The 23,184-nt window shown below is 40.7% G+C and overlaps 1 protein-coding gene across 5 annotated transcripts in view; it reads left to right on the forward strand.

Moving 5' to 3' along the window:
* Positions 1–23,184, forward strand: part of stard13b (StAR related lipid transfer domain containing 13b) — a 79,958-nt gene that overhangs the window by 42,887 nt on the left and 13,887 nt on the right. For 2 of the 5 annotated variants that reach the window (XM_015951388.3, XM_015951391.3), the window contains one exon: positions 21,853–21,924. In XM_015951388.3, the coding sequence (XP_015806874.1) occupies positions 21,853–21,924 (72 nt within the window). Of the gene's footprint in view, positions 1–4,561; positions 4,911–19,734; positions 19,891–20,673; positions 20,758–21,852; positions 21,925–23,184 lie in introns of those variants that run through there. The other 3 variants (XM_015951392.3, XM_015951393.3, XM_015951394.3) reach the window with 3 other exon arrangements.

Consider the following 23,184-nt stretch of genomic DNA (forward strand, 5'->3'; position numbering starts at 1 on the left):
GTATTATCCCAGTTAATGCATGATAGCATGATAATGAGGATGTCACTATATATAAAGTGGATTTTGTTTGCAAACAGGTTGACTCTGAATTCAGTTGGTCATTTTTCACATCTAGCTGTTCTCTCACTGCCTGCATGTTGACGAACAATCAGAAAAGGCTTGTGGAGCCCGCCAGCCCCTCATAGATCTTTGGTTTGTTTGTAACGTGAGTCTAGATTCCTGCTTCCATGTTGTGTAGTAGCTGAGCACTGAAACCCAGACCGAGACATGCTGGAACATGTTTGATAAGGGCTCCCTCTTAGGACAGACTCAGACCACAGTCATGGCATGCAGCACACAAGGGCATCTCTGAGCGCACAGGAAACTGTTTAAGCTCTTTCACAATCCCTGCTGAGCTATTTAAAGGCGCACTGCGATGATGCCACCATTAATCTTGTTGCTTGGGGGTGATTGATTCTGTAACGCGATACATGTGATCGTCTCGTCTAGACTAGGAAGGAAATAAAAAGCAGACTGGTTCAGGGAGCTTACCTGCTTACACTACCACTCAATTTTGGATTCAGACAGCTCAGATGAATGAATGAATGAATGAATGAATGAATGAATGAATGAATGAATGAAGCTATTAGTGTGTGTAAAAATAAAATGAGTCACCATCTGATGAAATCATCTGAATGGAGCCGCACCGTCACCCGGTGCTTTTAAGAGCAACAGTCTTATTAAAGCAGCTCCACTCAAGGGGTGTGGGGAGGGCCATTAAACCCTGGAGAAGTTTATGAAAATGTGCAGCAGGCTCTGAAGTGTGCTGCTGAATTGTGGGCTTTGTGAGCTTAAGCTAGGGTGGATTTTACCAGCCAGAGAGAGGAACAGACAGGGGCTGTGTTTAGCTTGGTTACTTGCCCATTTGTGCTCTTTTCACGTGTATGGCGCCATGCTTATACTTAACAGGCGGGCTTGTATACTGAGGGTGAAGTGGGGTGGTAGATGTGGGCTTTATTTTGAGCGTGAAAAGAATTTTCTTTTATGCTGTTAACCAGCTAAGATGCCTTTTAAATCTGAGAAGTTTTAATTTTATTGTAGGGCTGCACGATATTAGGAAAACCTGTGATATTCGATAACAATGATTAATATTGCGATGACGATATTAGTTACGATAAATAAAAACTTAACTCCGGAACAAAAATAATCAAAAACAAAGAAATACAAAAATTATAAAAATGAGATAAGCTAAAGATGTGAGGAAAGGGAAAAAGAAAATGAACAAGAAAAGGCAATCAGTGGATCCACGGAAAAGAAGAATCAGCAAAAAGAGCAGAGCAAAGCTGACTCAGGTGTTTGCTAACAATCGGAATTAAGTGCCGTCCGCCTCAGGGGCGGGCATCTAACCTATGAGAACCCACCCATTTGGCCAAATGGGTGAAGAGCACGTTTTGATTTGTTAAAAAAACATCATGCTTTTGTTTGACTGACAGAATGCATTATGTGTAGCAAACATTTGAGCTGACCATTCATTGCGATATTTATCTGTTGTTTGTGATATGCATAGTGTGCATGCTGATATCACGATAATGATATATTTACGATATATTGGGCAGTCCCAGTTTATTGTGAAATTTCATCTTGAGTAGGTTGGTGTGGGTAATGTTTTGATTTAAAGGAAAGTAGTCATTGCTTCTTTATATTCCAAACAAATGTTATACTCAAAACAATTTACGAGTTTGTGAATGCATAATAAAAAAAGCATACTTTTTTTTTTCTGTAATTCTTAAGTATAAATCTTTATTGAAATCTTCTTTTAACCCAAAGCGGAGGTGGGGGAGATTGTGATGGTATTAGTTTGTAAAGGATGGAAACATTTTCTTAGAGATCATACCTACATGCTAGGGCAGGGCAATAAATCGAAAATTTATCGTTATTAAAATTTCTGAATCTTATCGAGATACTTTTTCCCATGTCAATAAATTAGAAAATTAAAAAATGAAAATATGTGTGTTGGTTGGCAACGTTCATGTCCCTTTAAGAGGTTGTACCACCTGAGTCACATTAAAATGTGATTCAATGTAATGCATGTGACAGCCCCATCAAGTGGACAACTTTTGTTTCTGCACACACCTGTAGTTATCACCATTTTATCATTATTGTGGTGAAATCCTCAATATATCGTGATATTGATTTTAGACCATATTGCTCAGCCCTAATACATGAAGTTCATGTTTATGGACTGTTTCTGTCCGGGCAGCTTTTGATGTGACGCACACTAAGCCTGATCACTTCCTGTTTGACGTGTTCCTTAAAATAAAGAAACTAATGCCAAATTTATTTGTACTTCATAATTTCTCACTTTGTTTTGTCCTTCATGACTTCATAGTGAGACAGTGATACACATATGTGCCTTTTGCTAGCTTTGGCAATACGTTAGTATTCCTAGCGCATGTTAGCATAAGGCAGCTAATGCTGTGTCTACCTCAGCTGTGGTCTGTAGTGTGACATAATCAAGGAGAGTAGGAGATTTACCAGCTATTGACCCTTTGCACGTGACGTCACGCCACTCATGTGACCGCCCCCGTCGCCATGATGGACGGCAAAAAGACCGTTTACACCCATAGAAACTCCTGTGAAGCTAGTCAAAACAAGCCACTTTATAGCCTTTATTATCGCTTTTATTTAGTTGATTTGACAGTAAAATGGTTTTAGCTTGCTGCGTGGTTGGCTGCACTAACAGACAAGGATGTAAACTCAACTCGTTTTTTCTTTTTAATAACTTTGATGGAGACTGGACGGAGATGAACTGCAGCGATCAATCAAGCGGACTAGCAGCCCTCAGATTTGCAGCGAGCATGTTTTTACCGGGTAAGATTAACGTTCATTTATTTCAGGAGGAAGATGGGGACAGGGATAGATGTGATGTGTTTATACAAGTTATTGATTATCCTGATGGATGGGTATTTCACCACTGTAGTGTAAAGCGAGACAATTATTAACAATATTAAACTCCGACATATGATTACGTGTGTTAAAATTACGTTATTTATTTATGAGTGTCCGGTATGAGAGCAGCAGCTGGACCCGGTAACACCACCAGCAACAGAAGCTGGTAGGGATCCGGACTTTTTAAAAATCAGCTTTGGTGTAAAGTGAAACGCTGTTTATAACATAAAGTTATAAATCCAGCGGGGTGAATTTAGGCAAAGTCAGCAACATGTTTACATTGGTGAACAGCTGCAGAGAGAACGTACGCTAACGTTGGTAAGCTAGTTAGCATACCGCTCTCTATGAGCCCCCGCTAGATGCGCTACTTCTTCTGAGAACTGAACTGGGCGTGAACTAGTTGAAGGAATGCTGGAGGAGTTTTGTTTTGGTTTTGATCGCAAAAACAATTTCAGGCTCTACTTTTCCCTTTGTTTAGTACTCGTGTTGCTCACTGTTTACATGCTTTTGCTGTCCACCATGGTGGACCCACGTGATTAGGTGACGTCGGTGCAAAGGGTCAATAGGTATTGCCCCTGCTCCCCCTCCTCTACTGGAAGGAGCTGAAAGACACGCCTCTTACCACACATACGCAGGGAAACTGGGGTCAACAGAGACATAGAATAGCGTGATGCATTGCAAGGTTGAATGCTACGCTAATCAATTGGCTCCAATGCCCAAAAGATTTACAGACTGAAGTTAGTTCAATGCAGGTGGAGGTAGCATTCACGCTAGCATTATATTAGCCTACAGTAAATGTAGCATACAGCAGTTATCTGCAGTAGAAGGCAGTCAAAGAATCAATTCTGTTGTATTTGTTTTGGGTGCTTCATTGCAAATCTCCGGCCTTTTACGGGATCAGCCTGTAGTGCATTCTGGGAACTGGGATGCATTCTTGTTGATTGACAGCCCCCTCTTGTGGGTACTCAAATCTATTGGTCAACGCTCTAGGCTAAATGATTCATTTTGCTTTAGAGGTCAGGGGAGTGACTTAGGGCAAAAATAAATTATGAACGATTACCAAATTCATATCAAGGTCTGATAGTCAAATGTGAGTATTGTTCAACTTACTTAAAAAACAATGTACCCTAGCTTTAATGGGCTTGTAATACTTAGTAACTTGTCCAAACAGAATTTTATTTTGCAACTGTCAGTAAACAACATGGAAGTGACTTGTTCATTCAGCCTTAAAGCAGTTTTTTCCTCTGGAGCTGCTGTGTGGAGGTGACCCACTGAGAGGGCTTCCTGTCACTGTGAGTATGGTGTGGTGGGGGTTGGGGAGCAGAAATTGGCCTTCCCAGACCCTCTCAAAAATAAAAAAAAACAGCTTCTCTCTACAGTTTTCTCTATATTGGCCCTCTTAGCCAGTAAATTTGGCACCTGTGTCTTGAGCAACAGAAGAAGAGTTGTTCTAGAACCGGATGTGTCTAAAAGCCACTATTTTTCCAAGCCTTCCCACGCCCTACATCATCCACTGCTGCTCCCCTTACTCAGTTCATAGGCATTCCAGTGGTATTTATATTTCCCTCCAGAGCAGGGGGAGGCTGACAAGACAACACAGACTTTGGATTCAGCTCAGCGAGGTGGGCCGTACTTCCACTTCCTTCTTGCAATTGGTCTTCTTTTTCGTCACATGGCCTGTGAGGAGTGAAGAGCTGGCACTCCTCCCCCTGTCCCTCTCAGCTCACTTCGGGCTTTTGAGCATGCATGTGACGTTTCCTGTTGTGTGTGTATGTGTGTGTAAATGAGGCACTGGATAGGCGCTTGTTTGGGGTAGAGTATTACAATTATGTTTCGTGACTCCACGGGCAACAAGTGTCTGAGCAGCATGACCCCAGAAACTCAGGATATCTATCTGAGGATGGATCACCACCGCAGGCGATCGGGCTACAGGCTGGGCAGGATTATAGCCAGGCAGCAACTGCTGAAGAGGATTGCTGGAGGTAGGAGATGTGTGACAGCAGTGTCTGTCACCTCATGGACATGGTCTGCTGGTAGTGTTTTCTGTGTTCTGTCCAGGATGACTGGTTGATGTGCACACAATCAGTCTTCTGTTTATGAATGCATGTGTTAATTTTGTTTTGTAAGTTCCTTTAACTTTGAAGCTGCTCCACATTAAAATGGAGTTTTGAGTCTCATGAGCAGTGCTTCTCTGGCTGGTTTGTGCAAGTCCCTGACAAGATGTTTTTGGACAGAAGTGACAACTCCACCCTTTGAGTCTGAAACTGAGAATGATGAAAACTGAGAAACAACCTAACAAACGTGGCTATTTTTGTCAAATTTCAGTTTTGTTTTAGGATAAATGAGAACTTTTGATGATACTTAAAGGGGAAACGGATGGGGGAAATGGGGATGTGCTTCAGGTGTCATTGCAGGAAAAAGTCAAACTTGACCTTTAATTAATTGGTAGTCAAGGGTGAAGCTGCAAATGAGTAGAACCAAACAGTGATAGATGATAAGCTGTAGGATCACAAGAAGAGCTGCACCCTGAGTGTAAACAAGAGACTTATCAATAAATGTCTTGCATGGCAGTTTTACAAGCCCTTAACTCATTTGTAAACGGCGCCTCGAAGCCAGAAGAGCAATTGCAGTGTTTTGTTCTCTGCGGTAGGGCATGACCTCTCCTTCTGCTTTCACCATGACCTTTAACCTCTTATATTTGCCTTTACCTGGGGCTTAAAGCCACTCCCTTGAGGTCAGGAAGAGGTAGGGCTTGGGTGAACAAATTGCTGTGACTCCTGGTTCCTCCTTCAAGTGTGAACAGCCTGATGTTGGATGAAAAGCTACAGTAGCCGGAGGATCTCCAGAAGTTCTTCCTGTCTCACTGACAGCAGCATGAGTCAGACAAAGCAGCTGACTGTGTGGGTAAGATCTCCTCTAATCACAGAGGACTGGGGGAAAGCTCAAGCTGCTTTTTAAATAAGGGTGATGTTGAAGATACAGAATGCTTGTTTTCCTGGAGCTGTTTGTTTTTTTAAAATAAGTGTACAATCTGATGTTTGGTGGCCTGTGATTTTAGATGAAAGATGTCAGTCTGACAGTAAGCCAGTGAATAAAATCTCTCTTCTGGAAGGGTTGTTATTATCCATTGACTTATTACCTAATTGATAGAAACGACACAACCTCTGATTGAATTGATGACAGTCTGATAAATGACTTAGTATGTTTTGCATTTTTCCACAATTCTCTCTGATTCCCACTATAAGCCTTTACCCACCCTGTGCGTTGTTTGAAATGCAGGATCTAACAGTGATTTGTGTATTTTGAGGGCCTAGTTTCCGAGTTTCGGAGTGGAGCTTGTGGTGACTCCTGCATTCCAGTTGGATGGCCTGTTCATGCTGTGGGTTGATCCCAATGATGGGCGGAATTACTCACATAATGTCTCATCCCAAGTTAGTTTGAAAGTGAAAGTTTATTTCAAAATTTTCTATATTCTGCATGATTCATAGCCATTTTCCCTATGTCAATCATTTGGAGGGGTGCATATTTATTTTTAGCCTCAGCCCCACGCCCATCCTAGGAGTCTCAGGACTTCTGAATCATTTAATCTTTGGAATAAATAAAACAAAACCAGTGCACTAGAGTGGAAACAGCATTATTCTCACTAATTTGTGTTCATAGGTCAAATATCGTTTATAAAATCAGTGGTTGTCACTGACTATCCTCTTGTTTTGTAGACTAAAATCTCAACAGCCAGCTAAATAACAGACCACTCTAAGTTTGTCCAAGTGTTTCCATTTAGCCAAAGGAAAGTTCTGGAAAATTCGTCAGCATTTTGATGGAAACCCAAAGCTGCAAAAAAAAAAAAAAAAAAAAAAAAACGGCAGTGTGACTAAAAGTTTGACTGACGACTGCTCCTTGGTGATTCACTGGGAGGCGGTTGGGTCTCTTGATTGTAACCCGTTAACAGCTGTTCTTCATGACTTTCCAACTGACAAAAGACCATCAATCACTTCATGCTGCTACGGTTGAAAAGCCACAACCCACTGTATCTATGAATGTGTTTATGGGTAAATGACTCAGGCTATTGCATACCAGGTATGTGCATATCATCTTTTATAATGTTGACATAGCTGAGAGTCTTTTGTCTCTCTGGTTATTGAGCAGTCAGCCACATGTTAACTGTGTAGATGGTTTCAGAACAAACACGCTAACTAGCTAGAGTGCACAAAGCCCAGGTAACACTGTGCAATTTTTGACTGTTGCAAAGGACCGCTTCATGTCACACTGTAAGGACTCTAGAGAGGGGGCACTATGTATGGTTTAAGATTTTGGTGAGCCAAAACCGCACGTCTCGCTGTAGCAGGATATGCTAATGTCATGAGCATACTCGCTAAAAAGCGTATGTTGCTAATTGCCAAAAGATACCCAAGACAACAACAATGAACAGAGAAAAAAGTGCCAGCAGTAACACATCTTTTATTAGATTCCAAACCAAACTCTGAAAGAAGTGCTCTATATGTTCTTGCATGTAGCCTCCACTGTTGCTATGTTACTAATGCTAATCTCACATTGTACTCTCGACCTAGCTTCACTCCCTGGTCACTGACTGAGTGCAGACCAGCGCCGTAGGTTTTCTGACACTGCTTGAAGTAGGGCTGCGCAAAATGGCCTCAAATCAGTATCAGGATATAAGGTGTGTTCCCATAGTCGAAACTTCAGGGTAAATTCTGGGAGGGGGAAATTTACTGGGAGATACAATAGCCCGGTCCTTTCAGCTGTTGTGTCTCCATACAAATTCCACCCTTTCAGGACTTTGCACAGATGTCAGAATATTGCAACTGATTTGGCACAGTGAAGTCACTGATCAGCACCAAATAGCATCCATAGTAACATTAAAAGTTTTATTCTGTCAAATTATGGAGAGGACTGGGAGTGCTGCTGTGATGTAAAATGTGGCGTTCAATGACCAGAGGAAGTGCAGTTTTTTATGATGCTCTGTGAAACAACAATGCCCTGTGAATTACGTCGCTGTGGGGGGATTTTAGCTGCGTTTTTGGGTGTTGGGAGTTTAATACAGCGATTTTGAAACATGGAGTCATGTGACGCTGCCCCATGCAGTTTTTAGCACAACATCTTAAAGGAACATGAACATCAGCAACCAACACGCATCTTTTTTTGTTCCAAAATACCTAAAATATCGACATGGGCAAATGATGTTGGTAATAGACATACATTTTAGTACTGATACAGTTTGGGTATATCGCCACCCCTAGCATAATGACTGTTGGAGGCTGAATTTGGTTGTGAGATGCTCATGAAGCTGTTGCTGGGCCGGCCACACTAGACAACCACAGACCTGCAAATCATCCTCACATTTACCGTTTTTGGTCACAATTCTGTTCACGACAAGGGATTTGTTTAGGATGACTAAACAACGCACAATGTGGCACAGGCATAAGAGACTGAGGACCACTGGATGGTGATTTTCCATGACTGCCTGGTGTTTATTCATGTTTAAGGCTAATATTCAAGGCTTCTATTTAACAATATATATTAATTTTCTACATTTCTGGTGTTTACTTACTGAACCGACATAAAGCTCCTGGACTAGTCACTGTATAACCCAACATTGAATTATTGAGAATTTACATTCAAACATGTATTTTGTGTGATGCACTTATAGCACCGACTAGTTTGTACTTCTTTCATTCTGATGGAACAATGAGTTCTCGCGATAACACTAGATGTGTCTGACTTGTGTTTTCTAATCAAGTTCAGTATTAAAATTTGCCAACATTGTCTGGCTTTTAATGTCACAATATATTGGATCATCTCCACTGTACTAGGATATCTATCACATAGCCAAATTCTTGCCAATACACACCCCTTTTACAACTATTATAGTGATTTTACACGAAGGTTATAAAAAGTCTAAAACTTAGTTAAAACATTAGAAGACAGGAACACTTCATCCTGTTAAAAGGTGAAACTGTTCTGTTCGTTATCCAGCTGCTGCTGGTTATTGTTTGAAAACACTTTTCTAAAGGGAGTTTATGTTTTCTGTTTGAGAGGCTGCAACATTAAAGGATTTTCTTTTTCAAAATAAAGTTACACTTTCTGTATTTTCTTCTCAAAACTCTTAAAAAACTGCTTTGTTCGTCAGCTGCATCATGTGGTACATTTGATCCAGTTAATAAAAGTTGTATTTATCTTCCTCTTAGGGATGTAATAATAAATGTTCATAAGCAGCAGATTTGTATATCACTCAGCTCCGATAAACATTTTTATTAGGGATGGGCAATATATGGGCATCGATATTGGTATCGGCCAATGTTAGTCATTTTTTAACATATCGGTATCAGTCCAATAAATAAAACCAGGCCGATATTAACAACCGATATTTTTTCCATCTTGTCTCCATTTGTTTGCCTGTTTCCGGGATGGGGGGTGGGGGTGGGGGGTGGGTGTAATTGTTTAGTCATGTGAACAGTGATTGTAATCAATTGAGAAGCGTAAATGTGTGTGGTGTGTGTACATAATGTCAATTCGGCTTTGGTAATTTTCATTTTATACAAAATTGCTAATTTTAGAAGCATTAATGTCAGTATATCGGTATCGGCAAATATCTGTTATGGGCCATAACAGTGATAATATCAGATACTGGTATCGGCCCAAAAGTTTCATATCGGTGCGTCACTTAATTTTTATTGTTTATTAAAATCACGCTGCACTGTGGAAGTGTTGGACTAGTAAACACGGACATAGATTTGTGGAGCTACTTAGTCATCTATTAAGTATTTTTTATAATTTTATTCTCCCCTTTTTTGATTTGTAGTTCTGTTCTGTAGGAAAATTGTTTAAACTGCAGACAAACACTACTGGACATTTCCTAAATTATAGGTTGTTCATGGAAAAGCATGTGGTTTGATGCTTGGTGAAACAGTTTGTTACAATCAGTGTAAAGCTGTGGAAAGTTGACGTGCTGTGTGGTGTTCGGACAACCACATTCTCCTTTCAAAATGACTATAAATATATATTTACATCATCATATAAAATTTCAGATTAATTGCCGTGAGTCATTACTAAAGAAGAGGAGATTAAAGTCAATCAGTGGCATGTCCAGGCTTTTTAAAATGGGGTGGCCCTGGTGGGGCACCCGTTAATGCAAGGGTTGAACCCAAAGATATATTTTTAAGGGATTGGGGCCAACACATTTGTAATTTCTAGGGAATTTGTGAGCTCCACTTGGCACCATTTCCATTTATTTTTTTCTACTCTTCTTCAGAAACATTTTCTTCTTCCTGTATTCTATAGGCCTTCTTCTCCTTTGAACTGTTTTGTGGTGGTTGGCGAGCCAACCACTCTAAATATTATTTATGTCAATACGAAAGAAAAAAAAAGTCAAGTTAACCTCCATGAGGCAACTGGGGTGGCTGATCAAATTCCAAGGGTTCCATGTGCTACCCTAGGCCACTCCCTGGACACACCCCTGAAGACAATATTGACTGTTATTCTGTTATTTTATACCTATACATTACTTTGGTTAATGAAGGATATATTACAAATATTACACATAATATTTATCTTTAAAATTCCAAAGCTCCGATCCACATCTCAGAGCAGTTTTATCAATTTTCCTGCTTTCATATGTTCATTGGAATGTTGATGCGTTCAATAGACTCCATGTAAAGGATTTAAGACTCTTGAAACAACCAGGAACAAACTGGTTTTGTCCAATCAGACTCCCAGATTAAAGGTCACATTCAGACGTATTGTCTGTAAATTCCTACTTGTTGTTAGAAGCAGCACCGAGCTCACAGACTACTTGCAAATCTGTTTTGTCCTGTGTGTCAATCAGTGTGCTTTCCTACACATAATGCCTGACAGCTGCCACATGTTTCCAGTTAATCATTCACTAAGTGCAGATTTCAGAAATGCCTCAGCTGCACTGTGACGGGAACGGAAAGTCACACATTAATTAGGAGATTCTTCGGTATTTCACAGATGAGAAATTCCCACTGGAAAACACCAAACTGGTGTATTTATGAGAGATCACAAACTATGTTATTTGCTACTGAAAAGGAAAAATTAAAATACTTTTGCTATGTAATCTTGGAAATGTGATTGCTTTTGTAGATCATCCTCTTGACATTCAAATCATTTCCAAGTTCAGGACTTGGCTGCCCTCCTGTGGTAAACATGCAAATTACATATGATTAGATGGAGAAAACGGACCCAAGTGCAAAGGCTACATGCAGTCATATCCTGTGTCTGTCTCAGATTTCAGACAGTCATCTTATCGTTTGTCTTTGATTGAAATTTGCGACATGAGAGGCTGAAATGACTGAAATCAGTTTGTAGCATTTTTGTTTTGTTTGTAATTTAACCCTTCAGACTCAGCAGCATCACTAGCTTGTTGTACAAGAGCTGCAAGGCTCCAGACAAACTTCTTTGATGAAGAGCATCCTTTGGGATGGCTCATTGCTTTAACCACAGAAGTCCCAAGTTGCTTTCTCACGGTAGGGGCCCTTGTTCCAGCACTGGCCCCTTGAACCCCCTGACTCTCCGAGGCCATTTGGAGAGAAGAAGGGAACCCCACTTTTTTTCTGGGAATTCTCCCAAATAAGAGGAAGCGTTGCTAGACCCAGCACCACGGGGAGGTTTCTCCCTGGTGGTTTTTCTTTGTTTATTCCCCCTGCATGCTACATTTAGCAGACTTGTGGTCTCACATTAAACATAATTTGTAAATTATGGCATTTTTTGGGATTTCTGAGCACCGATTGTTTGATTTGTGTGGGTTCCACAACTTATGGAACATATAGGTTTTTGGTCAATGCTTTTCCATTTTGAGTCATTTATTTCAGGTCAGCTGGCTAGCGCTTGTCAGTAATTCATGGTCCTCGTTTAGCAGAGTTATACTGCAATGCTGGAAAACCAAATTACAGTGTTTATATAAGCTATCAAAGGGAAGGAAGAATTACAGCCACACAACCATATATTATAAGTGGGAAAACAGCATGACAAGGCAAGGCTTGCAGCCTACTGAGCTTTACATAAAAGAGGACATGTGGACTTTAAGTCAGGATGGAAACAGAAACGTAGACCTAAAAAAGCTTTCAGAATAGAGGGATACAGTTAGCTGTATGACCACATAGGGAACTGTAGAAGCCATATGTGAAGAGGGGAGCTGAAAAGACAACTGAAAAAAGCTAAAAAACCAGAGTAAAAGAGGAGGTACAAGAGAGTCAAAGAGGACAGAATGTCCAAAAGCTCAGATCCCCCCTCTAAAGTCTTCTTTCCAGGCTTTACACACGCCTACAGGTACCTTAAATCTACAGAAACTGTTTTTAACAGGCTGGTTTAATGTTTAGAAGGTTACCACATTGTCCCAATAACTAAAAAGCAACATGAAATAGAATTTGAGAAGAGAAAAGCCTCTATGTAGAAAGATGAAAGCAGCAAAGCACGTATAGCTCTTTTTGTATATCATTATAGTCCAGCCTGTGTGATTAATCCTGCATTGTTATGTATTCATCCTGTAAATAGTGCAAGTTCTACAGAAATTATTACTCTGAAAATGGCTAAGGCTGGAAGAAAAATGCTTATTTTTCCATAAAGGTATGCCGGAATTAAGTAAGAAGGAAATCCACAACATCTGAAGTTTAAGATGTTATCACTAGGGGGTTGGAATTGACATGTTTTTATCAATGTCAATGCCATTGTTGATTCTGTCTTTCCAATCTAATTACTTATCCATTCCAGAGTAGTTAGTTAACTGCACAGGATCTCCTGCATTATAACTGTCAGATTTTTAATGATAAATAATCAATTGTACCTGGTATCATTTGGAAAGGTCTTTCCAAATGTTGTCTTTAATGCTCCTTGTGAAGCAGAGTCATATTCTTGTTTGTTGTAGTGTTACTGTAGTTTTTGCAAGCCGGGAGAAATTTCACCACAGGTCTGACTTTAGTCGCTGGAGTCTGCTAGTGTGGAGGTGTTTTTAAAAGACAAGCTGACTGGTTACCTACAGTATTAACAGGAGAGGAAGTGCAAACGTTGAAATTTGCTAGTCCCGAGCAGGTCACAAACACAACATTCACCATACATTTTTGCATATTTTGTTTCAAATGCTTTTACATTATCGTAATTTCCTCTCTTAGATTAAATATGTACCATGTAAGCATTGCAGGTTTCCCTGTTATCGTTTCTCATAAAGTATAACCAAACTTTGAGTGTTTGTGTTGCTTAGGCACCATGTTTCCTGCTGAGTAAATGCTTCAGCCTAGCAACGTAGCTTGCGTAAGCTACGCAAAGTGCGTGGTGACGTAATTTGTGCTGACTTCAATTGAAAAGGGAATAGTTTGCAAAAATGGCAAACGATTTCTAGGAAGTGATTTTCGATTCCTACCCCATTTTTATCACTAAAAACAAACCATATCTTCATGAAATCAGCCAAGATGGTTGTCATAAAATATAATAGCATGGTAGTGGTGCTACAGTCCACCTTTTCTTTTTTTTAAGTGTTATGCTTGCGCGCCTCATTTTTAAGTGTTTCTTTGTGATGCCTTCTGAGCTTGGTGAAATTTTACATCAGATGCCTCCTAAACTGTCATACTTCAGTTTAAATATCTGTTATAGTTTCTACTAGGGATGTCCGATATTATTGGTCTACCATTAATATCGGCCAATATCGACATTTAAATTTGATATTGGAAAACATCAGTATCGGTTTCCTGTCTTTTAATGACATAACTTCTACATACCATACACATATTTAACAAAAAACCTCTTCATCTAATTCTTTATCTCTCAAAACATAAAAAATATGACAGATCTGAGGTAAAGTCTTTGAGATATTTTAGTTTATTTGGCACAACTTGCCCTGGGTAGTGACAAACAAACAAACAAGAATATTCATCCAATGTTTGCTTTTGAAGATCATTATAAATGTTTTATCACCGTAACTACAATATACAGAAAAAGAGAAGTTGCATTATTAGCTAATACACACACATCTTGGCGTCGTGCTTCAGGAGAATGAAATTCTGCTGTAGACTGAATAAATATGGCACTTTTCCTATTACTAACTTATATTGAAGTAGTTGTTATTTTTATAGAAAATGCTTCAAATTATATGATCATAATAACCTAAAATATTTTAGTTTTTCCTTTTTTTTGGGGGGGGGGGGGGGGGTGGCACTTTGTATATGGGAAATTAAGAGCCAGACAATACCTATATTTCAGATATCAGTTAAAATAAAAAAAAAGCCAACATTGAGCTTCCTTACTTTCTACAGTGAGACCCAAAGGGAAGGACACCTGCCCGTGAAGCTAACACATCCTTTGGTCTTTCCTGTTTACCAAGCAACCCCAAGAATTCAACATGTGGTTGTAAGAAGATTGTCTCAAAACCGAGTGAATGTGTGACACCTTAACCAGTCGGATGAACTCTGTGGAAGTTTATCATTTGAACATTGAAGCTTCGGCTTGTTCAGAGGCCACACAGTCCAAACAGCCTGCTGTTTGTCTTCTGCTTCGGAGAGCCAGTCAGATTTGGTGGGCTATCAGCTTACAGTTAAGGTCAGGGGTAATTTGTTAATCCTTCACTGGAAAAGGCCGCTTGTGGTGGGGAAGATTCTCATCAGACTGCTGTTTTGTGACATGGAACAAAAAAACTGTTATCTTTGTGAGACAGTTTAGTGATTTCCCATGAAACATCATCCTGCCCAAACGCGCTACTAACAGGAACTCTTTTTCACTCCATTTGAATGTTTTACTTGTTCTCAGACAGGATTGTGCAAAAGAAATGAGTCAGGTTTGTCTCTGATGGTGGGAATTTTGGTGACCATGTGCACAAATAACAGCGTCTGATTTTTAAGGCAGAGTATTATAACATCATTGGGAAACCTGCGGGTGCTGGTAAAGCTGTTTCTGGTGTTTGGGGACATGATTGTGATACATAAAAAGAGAGAGGGACCAGCACAGAGAAGAGAGAGTAGATGGGTTGCCTCACCAGAAGATGAAAGGACCCTCTCTCTCTGGGTGTCCTTCAGAGGTGAAGGAGAGTGTTACCACAGCTGTGCTGCTCTTGTTTAAATTCAATACAGGATCTGAGGATGAAAACAGCCCAGATGACTTTTGACCCAGCAGGCTTTGGTAATGGTCAACAACAGCAGCTCTTCAAGCTCACATAGTTATGCTATTTACTCTCAGAATCAATAAGCTCTTGCTGTGAGCGTGTGCGTCTGCTGTGAAGTGAAAGGTGGATCCTGCACCAGTGAACCTATTAAAAACATTACGGTCTTTAAATTTGAACAGCATGTATCTGTGATCTGACCTCTAGCAAAAAAGAACAATTGTGATTAAAAGGTGTCATCTGTTTAAAAGCCCTGTTTGTGATGTGTGAAGTGTGCATCTCTGAAACTCGAATACATCGTTGGTGTGGGTTTTTCCTGGGCTCACGTTGTTTGTCCTCATGTCCCCCCGTGTGCCAGAAGCTGTTGCTTTATTCACTCGTTGCTTCAGACATGCGGCCCATTCATCGAGACTCTGCAGGTCAGCGGAGACCATGAAGAAAAGCAGGCTCAAAGATTTGCTTGCCCGTTTGTGGTTTAGAACATTTTGCTCCAGTGTCCTAGCAACACAGCCTAGAGGTGATAATTTTAAACCTGCATCCCATGTCGACGGCAGGATAAAAGGTCCCCGGTGTGCTCCGCGGGATCAGATGAGGGGACTGCAGGTCCCCTGGGTGATTCAGCACAGGCTCTCTATAATTACTTGGGCTAGCTCATGTGTCTGTGCAGAACAACAACAAAGACACTGTAACCGTTACTCACCTTCACAGACAGGTTTTACGATTATTCATTATTTCAACACGTTGCTTGTTTACAGTCGCTGAAAAATCTACTGACCCCAAATGGGTTGTGATATTCGCCTGCGGCACTTCCTGTTTTGTTGGTAATTGTGGTAAAATGGGGCTGAGGATATTGGAGTCTTTGGGACATGTAGAGTTCGGTTAATTAAGACCTGCTCTAGAAAATGGGAAGGCTTTATTCCCATGACAGTAGGTGAATTACATGGGGTACTGCTCTATTAATCCACCTTGTGAAATGCAGGAATTTCCTTTAGAGGATTAAGAACTTCATTAAAAATGGGAATAAAAGAAAAACATTAATAAAACTGGAATTTAGAGTGAAAATGTGTAAAGTGGAACATTTTAGAAGGTCTGCTAGCTGGCAGATAAGAAATAAATGTTACTACACTGTCCTAAATGAACTGTTTAAAATAGCCACTGGTAATTTTGGTTTTATAGTGAGAGGCACGTCCTCCTCTTTACGGTATGCTGTATTGTATTGTACACTATTGTATAGCCAATAGTGGGCACAATTGTGGTATAAAGTAAATTTGGCAAGGTGGGGCTGGGATTATTTAAAATGGCGGACTCGAGAAGTCAAGTAGCTGATTCTGAGCCCAGAAGATGTTCTAACATTAAATACTGTTGTAAAATAAACCTTTTAGTAGAAATTAGTCCTTACCCTGTACGATTCGTCACTGGACATGGCGTTGGCTAGTCACTTCACGTATCTGCTGTGAACTAACATTCTGACAGCTGGAAAATTGGTTCTGTTGTTGCAACTACAACCCCTACACACTAGATGTCACTATGGTGTTTGTGTTCCATATACAACCGTTAACCCTTCCACTGTGCTCATTGGTGACCCAGTCAGGAAAGTTGACCATTTAGCAGGTTTCTTGGTTTATCCCTTGAAATCCACGTGGCAGGGGTGACGAGTGAGCATCACCTCACCCCTGCCATGTGAACCTGAAGGGATAAACCATCAACCCTGCTCAATGATCAACTTTCCTGGTGGGGTCACCAATGAGGACAGTGGAAGTGTTAAAATATACAGCGTAGTGGTCCTAGAGGACCAGGTTTGGACACCAAGGCCATAGCAAAGTCACGTCAAAATAAAATGACGGGATTGTCAGTTTTTGCAGATATTAATGTTTTTTTAATCAGGAAGCAGCTGTACTAGAACCATCATTTGTTCATCTTAAGGGTGGCTCTCCATCTAGATTTACACATCAAACAAAGCAAAGTGTCCATTGACTAAGAAACAAACCTCATGTTGCCGTGCCGTCATTCTAAAAAGAAGCTATTGTATTTACTGAGAATGGCTACACGGGAAGCGCAATGCCACATCCCAGAAATGCTGCTCCGCGCCACGGCGCTAAAGATAGGTGCCTGTTCTATTTCAAGAGCCATGGCGCAGCTGTTTATGTCATTATGGAGTACTTTACAACAGTCATTACGATGCGGAATGGCTCTATGGCACAAACCCAACTGCCAAAACATGGACAAGGAGCTTATAAATGCTACCTGATTACGGAATGATTACTTAAAAGTACAATTGATCTTAAAATATTCTAATAAATAGCATACTTACCCATTTTTAACGAATTAGAGTCTCACAAAACACAACGGCAAGTCTGATTGCATATAAACAAAAGAGTCACTTTCCGCTTCCTGTTCTCAAGTCCTGCGTGATGTTGTGACTATCGCTCGATTTTCCAAGAAGCGTTCACGGCGCAGCGAGTCCTCTGAGACCATTTGACTTCCCAAAACCGCGGCACTTCCGTGGCGCAGCGCACCTGTCTTCTGTGTACCCCAGGCTACATTGGATGACTCTTAAGAACACTTTGAGTAGTCACCAAACAAAATCCTAGAGAACTTTAAAAATACCGTTTTATCGTTCATATCTCCTCAGAGGAAAGTTAAAGTTAAAGTTCCATTAGTTGTCACACACACTGATGTGTGTGCGAAATTTGTTCTCCGCATTTGACCCATCCCCTGGGGGAGCGGTGAGCTGCAGACACAGCCGCGCTCGGGAACCATTTGGTGGTTTAACCCCCCAATCCAAAGGAACAATTTAAATAAATAAAAAATGCATGAATCAGAAATTTTCTGTTTAATTCTACTTTAAATTTCAAAATCTCTCTCTAATCGAGAATAGATCTATTATTTGCCAGCCATCAAATTTGTCTTTTGCTCGTCATTCATCATAATTTAGGCTTCACTCCCCTATTGCGAACTGTGAGACCGAAGGAATGCAGGGGCTATTCTGGGCATGAAACATCAGATGTTGTGGTTTTTGGGCAGACTCAGAGGACGGGTCTTCTTGTTTGCCCTGGCTGTCTGTCTAGTCTTAGCTGACTGCTCACTGTGAGTGAGTGTGTGTATGCAATTAGCATCATAAAGAAAAGAGGTACCTCTGCTAATGTTTCCAAGTATGACGACACCTACAGTAGGAGCAAAAACTCTTTTTCCATCCTGCTGCTTTGGTTTTTCTTTCTCCAGGTGTTTGAGCAGACGGCTCAGATTAGTCGCAGCCTCTGTTGTCTGGCTGACTCATTCTGTGGTAATGCAGCATGAGGCAACAAAGCACTCTGATATTTTATTGGACTACATCATACTACTTAAGCTAGTTTGTTTTTAGTGAATTTCGTACAAGTGCTAAGTGTATTTACCGTAAAGGGCTTTTTAATGGGGACTAAAGTGGATTTTGTACGTCAGTCCTTCTACTTGAAGATTAAAACCCAGTTTTAGCCGCCGTGCATCCGAGCGGGAAACTGCAGAAATGTCACAAAGTGAGGGAGATGCAGCAGAGGTGGACCACATCTGGATTTCAGCTTACGTGATGGGAAATGTTGAATGGATATGGCGTTCTGATGTAATCCGGAGCCATGGAAAATCCCAATAAGTTCCCTGAAACACAATTTTAATGAACAGATTTGTCTTCTAAGTCCCAGATTTAGTAATTTCCTCTTTATAATCCAATTAAAACCGGGGTTTTCACTTAGCCAGTCCAGTGCCTGTATTCTCTTGGGCCTAATTCATTTTTTTTTCTTTCTGCTTCTTCTTTTTGCCTACTTTTCTTCTTCCTGACTTAGAACATAAAAAAACATTGTGTAGAATTATTTTAATGTCTTTCAAATGAATAATTAGTATGGTCATCGTTTAATTACAGTTATTTTCTGGCATTTTGGAACAAGTTATTCTTAATAATCAACAGTTTACTGTCTGGAATGACAATGGTGACACCTATCATCTCATTCACTGATTTAGCTACAAACAAAGAGGTTTAGACATTAAAACAAAAGGAAGGCATCACTCTGATGATGCCAGCGCTGCTGCCTTGAGAGCCGGGTGCCTCGGCATGATTCACTGCTACTGATTGCTGAAGATTCATGTCACGGTTTTCCCCGAGTTCAGCCGTCTATGTGTTTCCATTTCGTCGGCCCGGTGGAATAACATCTGGGCCTTCAAAACCACACTTCTTCTTTGTTTGTATAAATGAAACCTTTCCCAAGTTTGAAAACTGTGAAAAAATGTTTTTGCAATCTGTCCTAATCCATCAAAGTCACACACACACACACACACACACACACACACACACACACACACACACACACACACACACACACACACACACACACACACACACACACACACACACACACACACACACACACACACACAATTGTGATAGATTTTTTAAGACATCTTGAAAGTTACGAGCATATCTGAGACAATATGCGTCATTTGGCTACAGCTGCGATCTTTGCTGAAATATTTGCTGAGCTGTGCATGAAGGAGTTGTCGTGGGCAAAGCTGGGTGGGTGGGTGGGTGGGTGGAAGGAGGAGAGTTGGGGGTGAGTGTTTTTGGAGCCTTCCGTAGAAAGGGGTGGCATAAAGGATAGATTTAGTGTTGGGACAGGCACATGGTGGTTGGGGGTAGATGGCAAGAGAAAAGGGGGAAGAAGGAGCTGCGGACCTGAGTTGGAGCTGCCAGCTGTGTTCAGAGAGAGAGAGCAGGAATGCAGCTCAGCGTGGTAATGAAGAGATGCTTTGACAAGCTGAAACACACTCAAGACCTGATTGATGTATGAACTACTTTGGCTGTATGATGAAAACATCCCGTGAGTACACAAGAAATTCTCACTTGAAGAAAAGAGTGATGTTTAGTACATCTGAGGAGGTTTGAGAGTTTGTATTTCATAAAATCAAATAGAAAGATGAGCGTGATTGATGTTTTACTTTTGCAATTTTTAAATGTTGACCTTTTCTCACCTGAAACACCAAGAATCTGGTTTGTTTTTCTCCACTGTCTCTGTGTTGTGATTCATCTAACGTGGGTTCTTTATATAGAATGTTGCATAAGCTGAACTGTAAAGGAAGGAGTTGCCCTTTCTATAGATACTTCACCCACAAATAGCTTTTGACGCTTCAGACCATTGTGTCGCAGCAAAACTGGGTTTCTTGTCTTTGTCCAATTGTAACTCTATACTGAACACAGCTTTAAAGCTTCAGGTCACGGGGAGCAAATACAAGCGCTCGTGCTTTGGCTCAGTGCCCACCTGGCCTTTTTATTCACAAGAGATTTCCTTAGAGAGAGGATGAGAGGACAGAATGTCTCCCTATCATGTTACAGAATGCAAAACAGAGGAATTCCCAGTTCATGTTCTCAGCGGTCCCACCTGAGGCTGTGGCACACAAGAGGGTCTGACGGGGCTCTCACTATGCGCTGCGGTTGAATGATAGTAGCCTGATTTTATCCACCGAAGGAGGGAAGGTCTGGTTGAAGGGAACATGTAGCTTGTGCTGATGCAGGTGGGAACAGAGAGAGTGGATGTTGACTTAACTCCTGACTAAAGAGGTACACACAAGGTTTTTTTTTACATCCAAGGACGCAGGGAACTGTTAATATTTATTCAGTTGCTGCTCATTCTGACAAGCAAAGTCAGCTTTCATTTATATCTCAGTAACACCGAAATGAAGTAGCACAGGTGAGTCTTCGGTTTTAAAGCATGGCAGCTGGGTTTTTTTTCTAACCATAAAAAGGAAAACGTGGTGATTTGTGTAACTTTTGCTCCTGCAGTTGTTTAGGATAGAGATCTCAGATGTGTAATAGGAGAGCTGTTTGTCACCCAGCTGATGTGCTGCTTTTCTTAGATGTGATGTTTACGTTTTTAATGATTCTGCACATAGTGGCAGGCTTGTTAAACCACTGATATGCAGTAAAACACTTTAGCTGTGTGGCTTTAAAAACACTGAAGCTGGCAAGGATTCACACTTGTGGCGTCATCTGGGATGTAGCTCTGGATGCTAGTTTTGTACTTGTTTTATTATGAAAAATGCATTTATTTGCAAATTAATCTGATCTTTCCAAGAAACGTATTCATATTGTGTTTGTAAATCTGGAGGAGATGACGGGCAGCAGATCCAATTTGCTGTGTTAATTTCTTTGGGCAATGAATAGTCTAAACAAAATTATTCAGTTTGGTTTGTGTTGTTTGTGAAAAAATAACAACTCAGAATCTTTTTACAGTGACAAATAATAAAAAAATAAAGAATATCAACTTGTTTTTGTAATTTGATGGAAGAATTGGATCATTTTTTTACTTTCTTAGTGGAAATCAGCCCGTGTGCTGTGTCACCAACATGTCAGACATCATGTCACATGTAGACGGTAAATGGCACCCAGATCTATTAGCATTCATGGAAAGGTGCCAACCGTCTGCTTCCTCTTTGGTCCCTCAGTGGCTCTGAAGCCTGCAGGTGGCAATCCATTTTTCCCCCAGCTCAAAATAAAAACAGATTTTAACCTGATCAACAGTTTTCTCTTAATTATTGAAATTCATCTTGAATGAGAGCAACTCCCTTGAAGCTTTTCTTTATTTCTTTTTTAGATGAGAGCACATTTTTGGCTCCCGTCTCAAAGTTTATAGGTGGTTTCAGTAAGTAAACCACTTCATGCGTCTGTGCCTGCAGGATAAAAAGGTGCAGGGAGGTTATTGCTGTTTTGGATGATGCACCAGCGGTTTTGTCAAAATGAAAATGAACTTAATGTGGCTGATTTTCACTTTTAATTTCTTTTTCAGAGATTGAAGCAAAAGAGGCGTGTGACTGGCTGCGGGCAGCAGGATTTCCCCAGTACGCTCAACTCTTTGAAGGTAATAAAAGCGCTCAGAAGACTACCACACTTTATCTCAGAGAGAGATTAAGTTTAAAGTAAAATATAAAATCTTAGGTGTGTTCTTGCTGTGTCTTTCTAAATCCATGCTTTCGTTCTTTTTTAAACACAGAAACAGTTTTGTTTACCTGTTTGTAGCTACGGTTTCGCCGACAGCTGCCGGCTTCTTCAGGCTGACGCTGATGGTGGCGCGTCACTTCCTTCTCCGTTTATCTGCGGGCAGCAGAGGACGTTGTCGCCCTCTACTGCCCGCTCTCCCCTCTCCGACGATGCAGTCCCATGCGTGGTCCAGCGTGTAAACTCCGTCGTCCCTGTTCATGGTCCCACATCCACGTCTCCTTATCTCGATTGCTTCCTTGATCCATCTTTTGTATTTTTGTTGTTCGGTGGTTATGATCCGTGTGTTGTCCCAGTCCATTATATGGTTTTCTCTTAAGCAATGTTCTGTTACGGCTGACTTTTTTATTGTACTTTCTGCTTCTTCTTTTGCTGCTCTTGTGTGTTTACGATTTGCCTCTTTCTCGCACTCCTTTCTGTGTTCTATTGTCCGTGTATTGAGTTGGCGTCCGGTTTCTCCTATGTATGTTTTATTGCATATTTTGCATGGGATTTCGTAGATGACTACACATTTTTGTCCAGCTGATATTTTGTCTTTTGGGTGTACTAATCTGTTTCTAACTGTTGTGTATGGCTTTGTTGGTGTGTTTATGTTGTGTTTTTTCATTGTTGCTCTTATTTTTTCCGTTATGCCTCTGATGTATGGTAGGGTTATCACTGGTTTTGGTTCTTGTCTTTCTGGGTTTTTTTATGGAAGACCTGGAACAAAAAGCCATAGCCACTGCCCCCCCAAACTGCAAAATAAAACTATGGAAACGCTACGTAGACGACATACTGGAAATCATACCAAAAGGTCAAACAGAAACACTAACACAACACTTAAACAATATTGACGACACGGGCAACATAAAATTCACTTATGAGTTAGAAACAGAAGGCAGCATAGCATTTATGGACATGAAAATCACCAGACAGACCGACGGGACCCTAAACATAAACACATACAGGAAACCAACACACACAGACCAATATTTATTATGGACATCAGAACACCCTACCATACACAAAATGTCAGTAATCAGAACATTATATCACCGAGCAAACATAATAACAGAAGAGAGAGACCGTAAACAAGAGGACAAACACATACAACACGCTTTAAAGACCTGCAGATACCCGACAT

The sequence above is a fragment of the Nothobranchius furzeri genome, chromosome 13, assembly GCF_043380555.1.
Source record: "Nothobranchius furzeri strain GRZ-AD chromosome 13, NfurGRZ-RIMD1, whole genome shotgun sequence".
Taxonomy (NCBI): domain Eukaryota; kingdom Metazoa; phylum Chordata; class Actinopteri; order Cyprinodontiformes; family Nothobranchiidae; genus Nothobranchius; species Nothobranchius furzeri.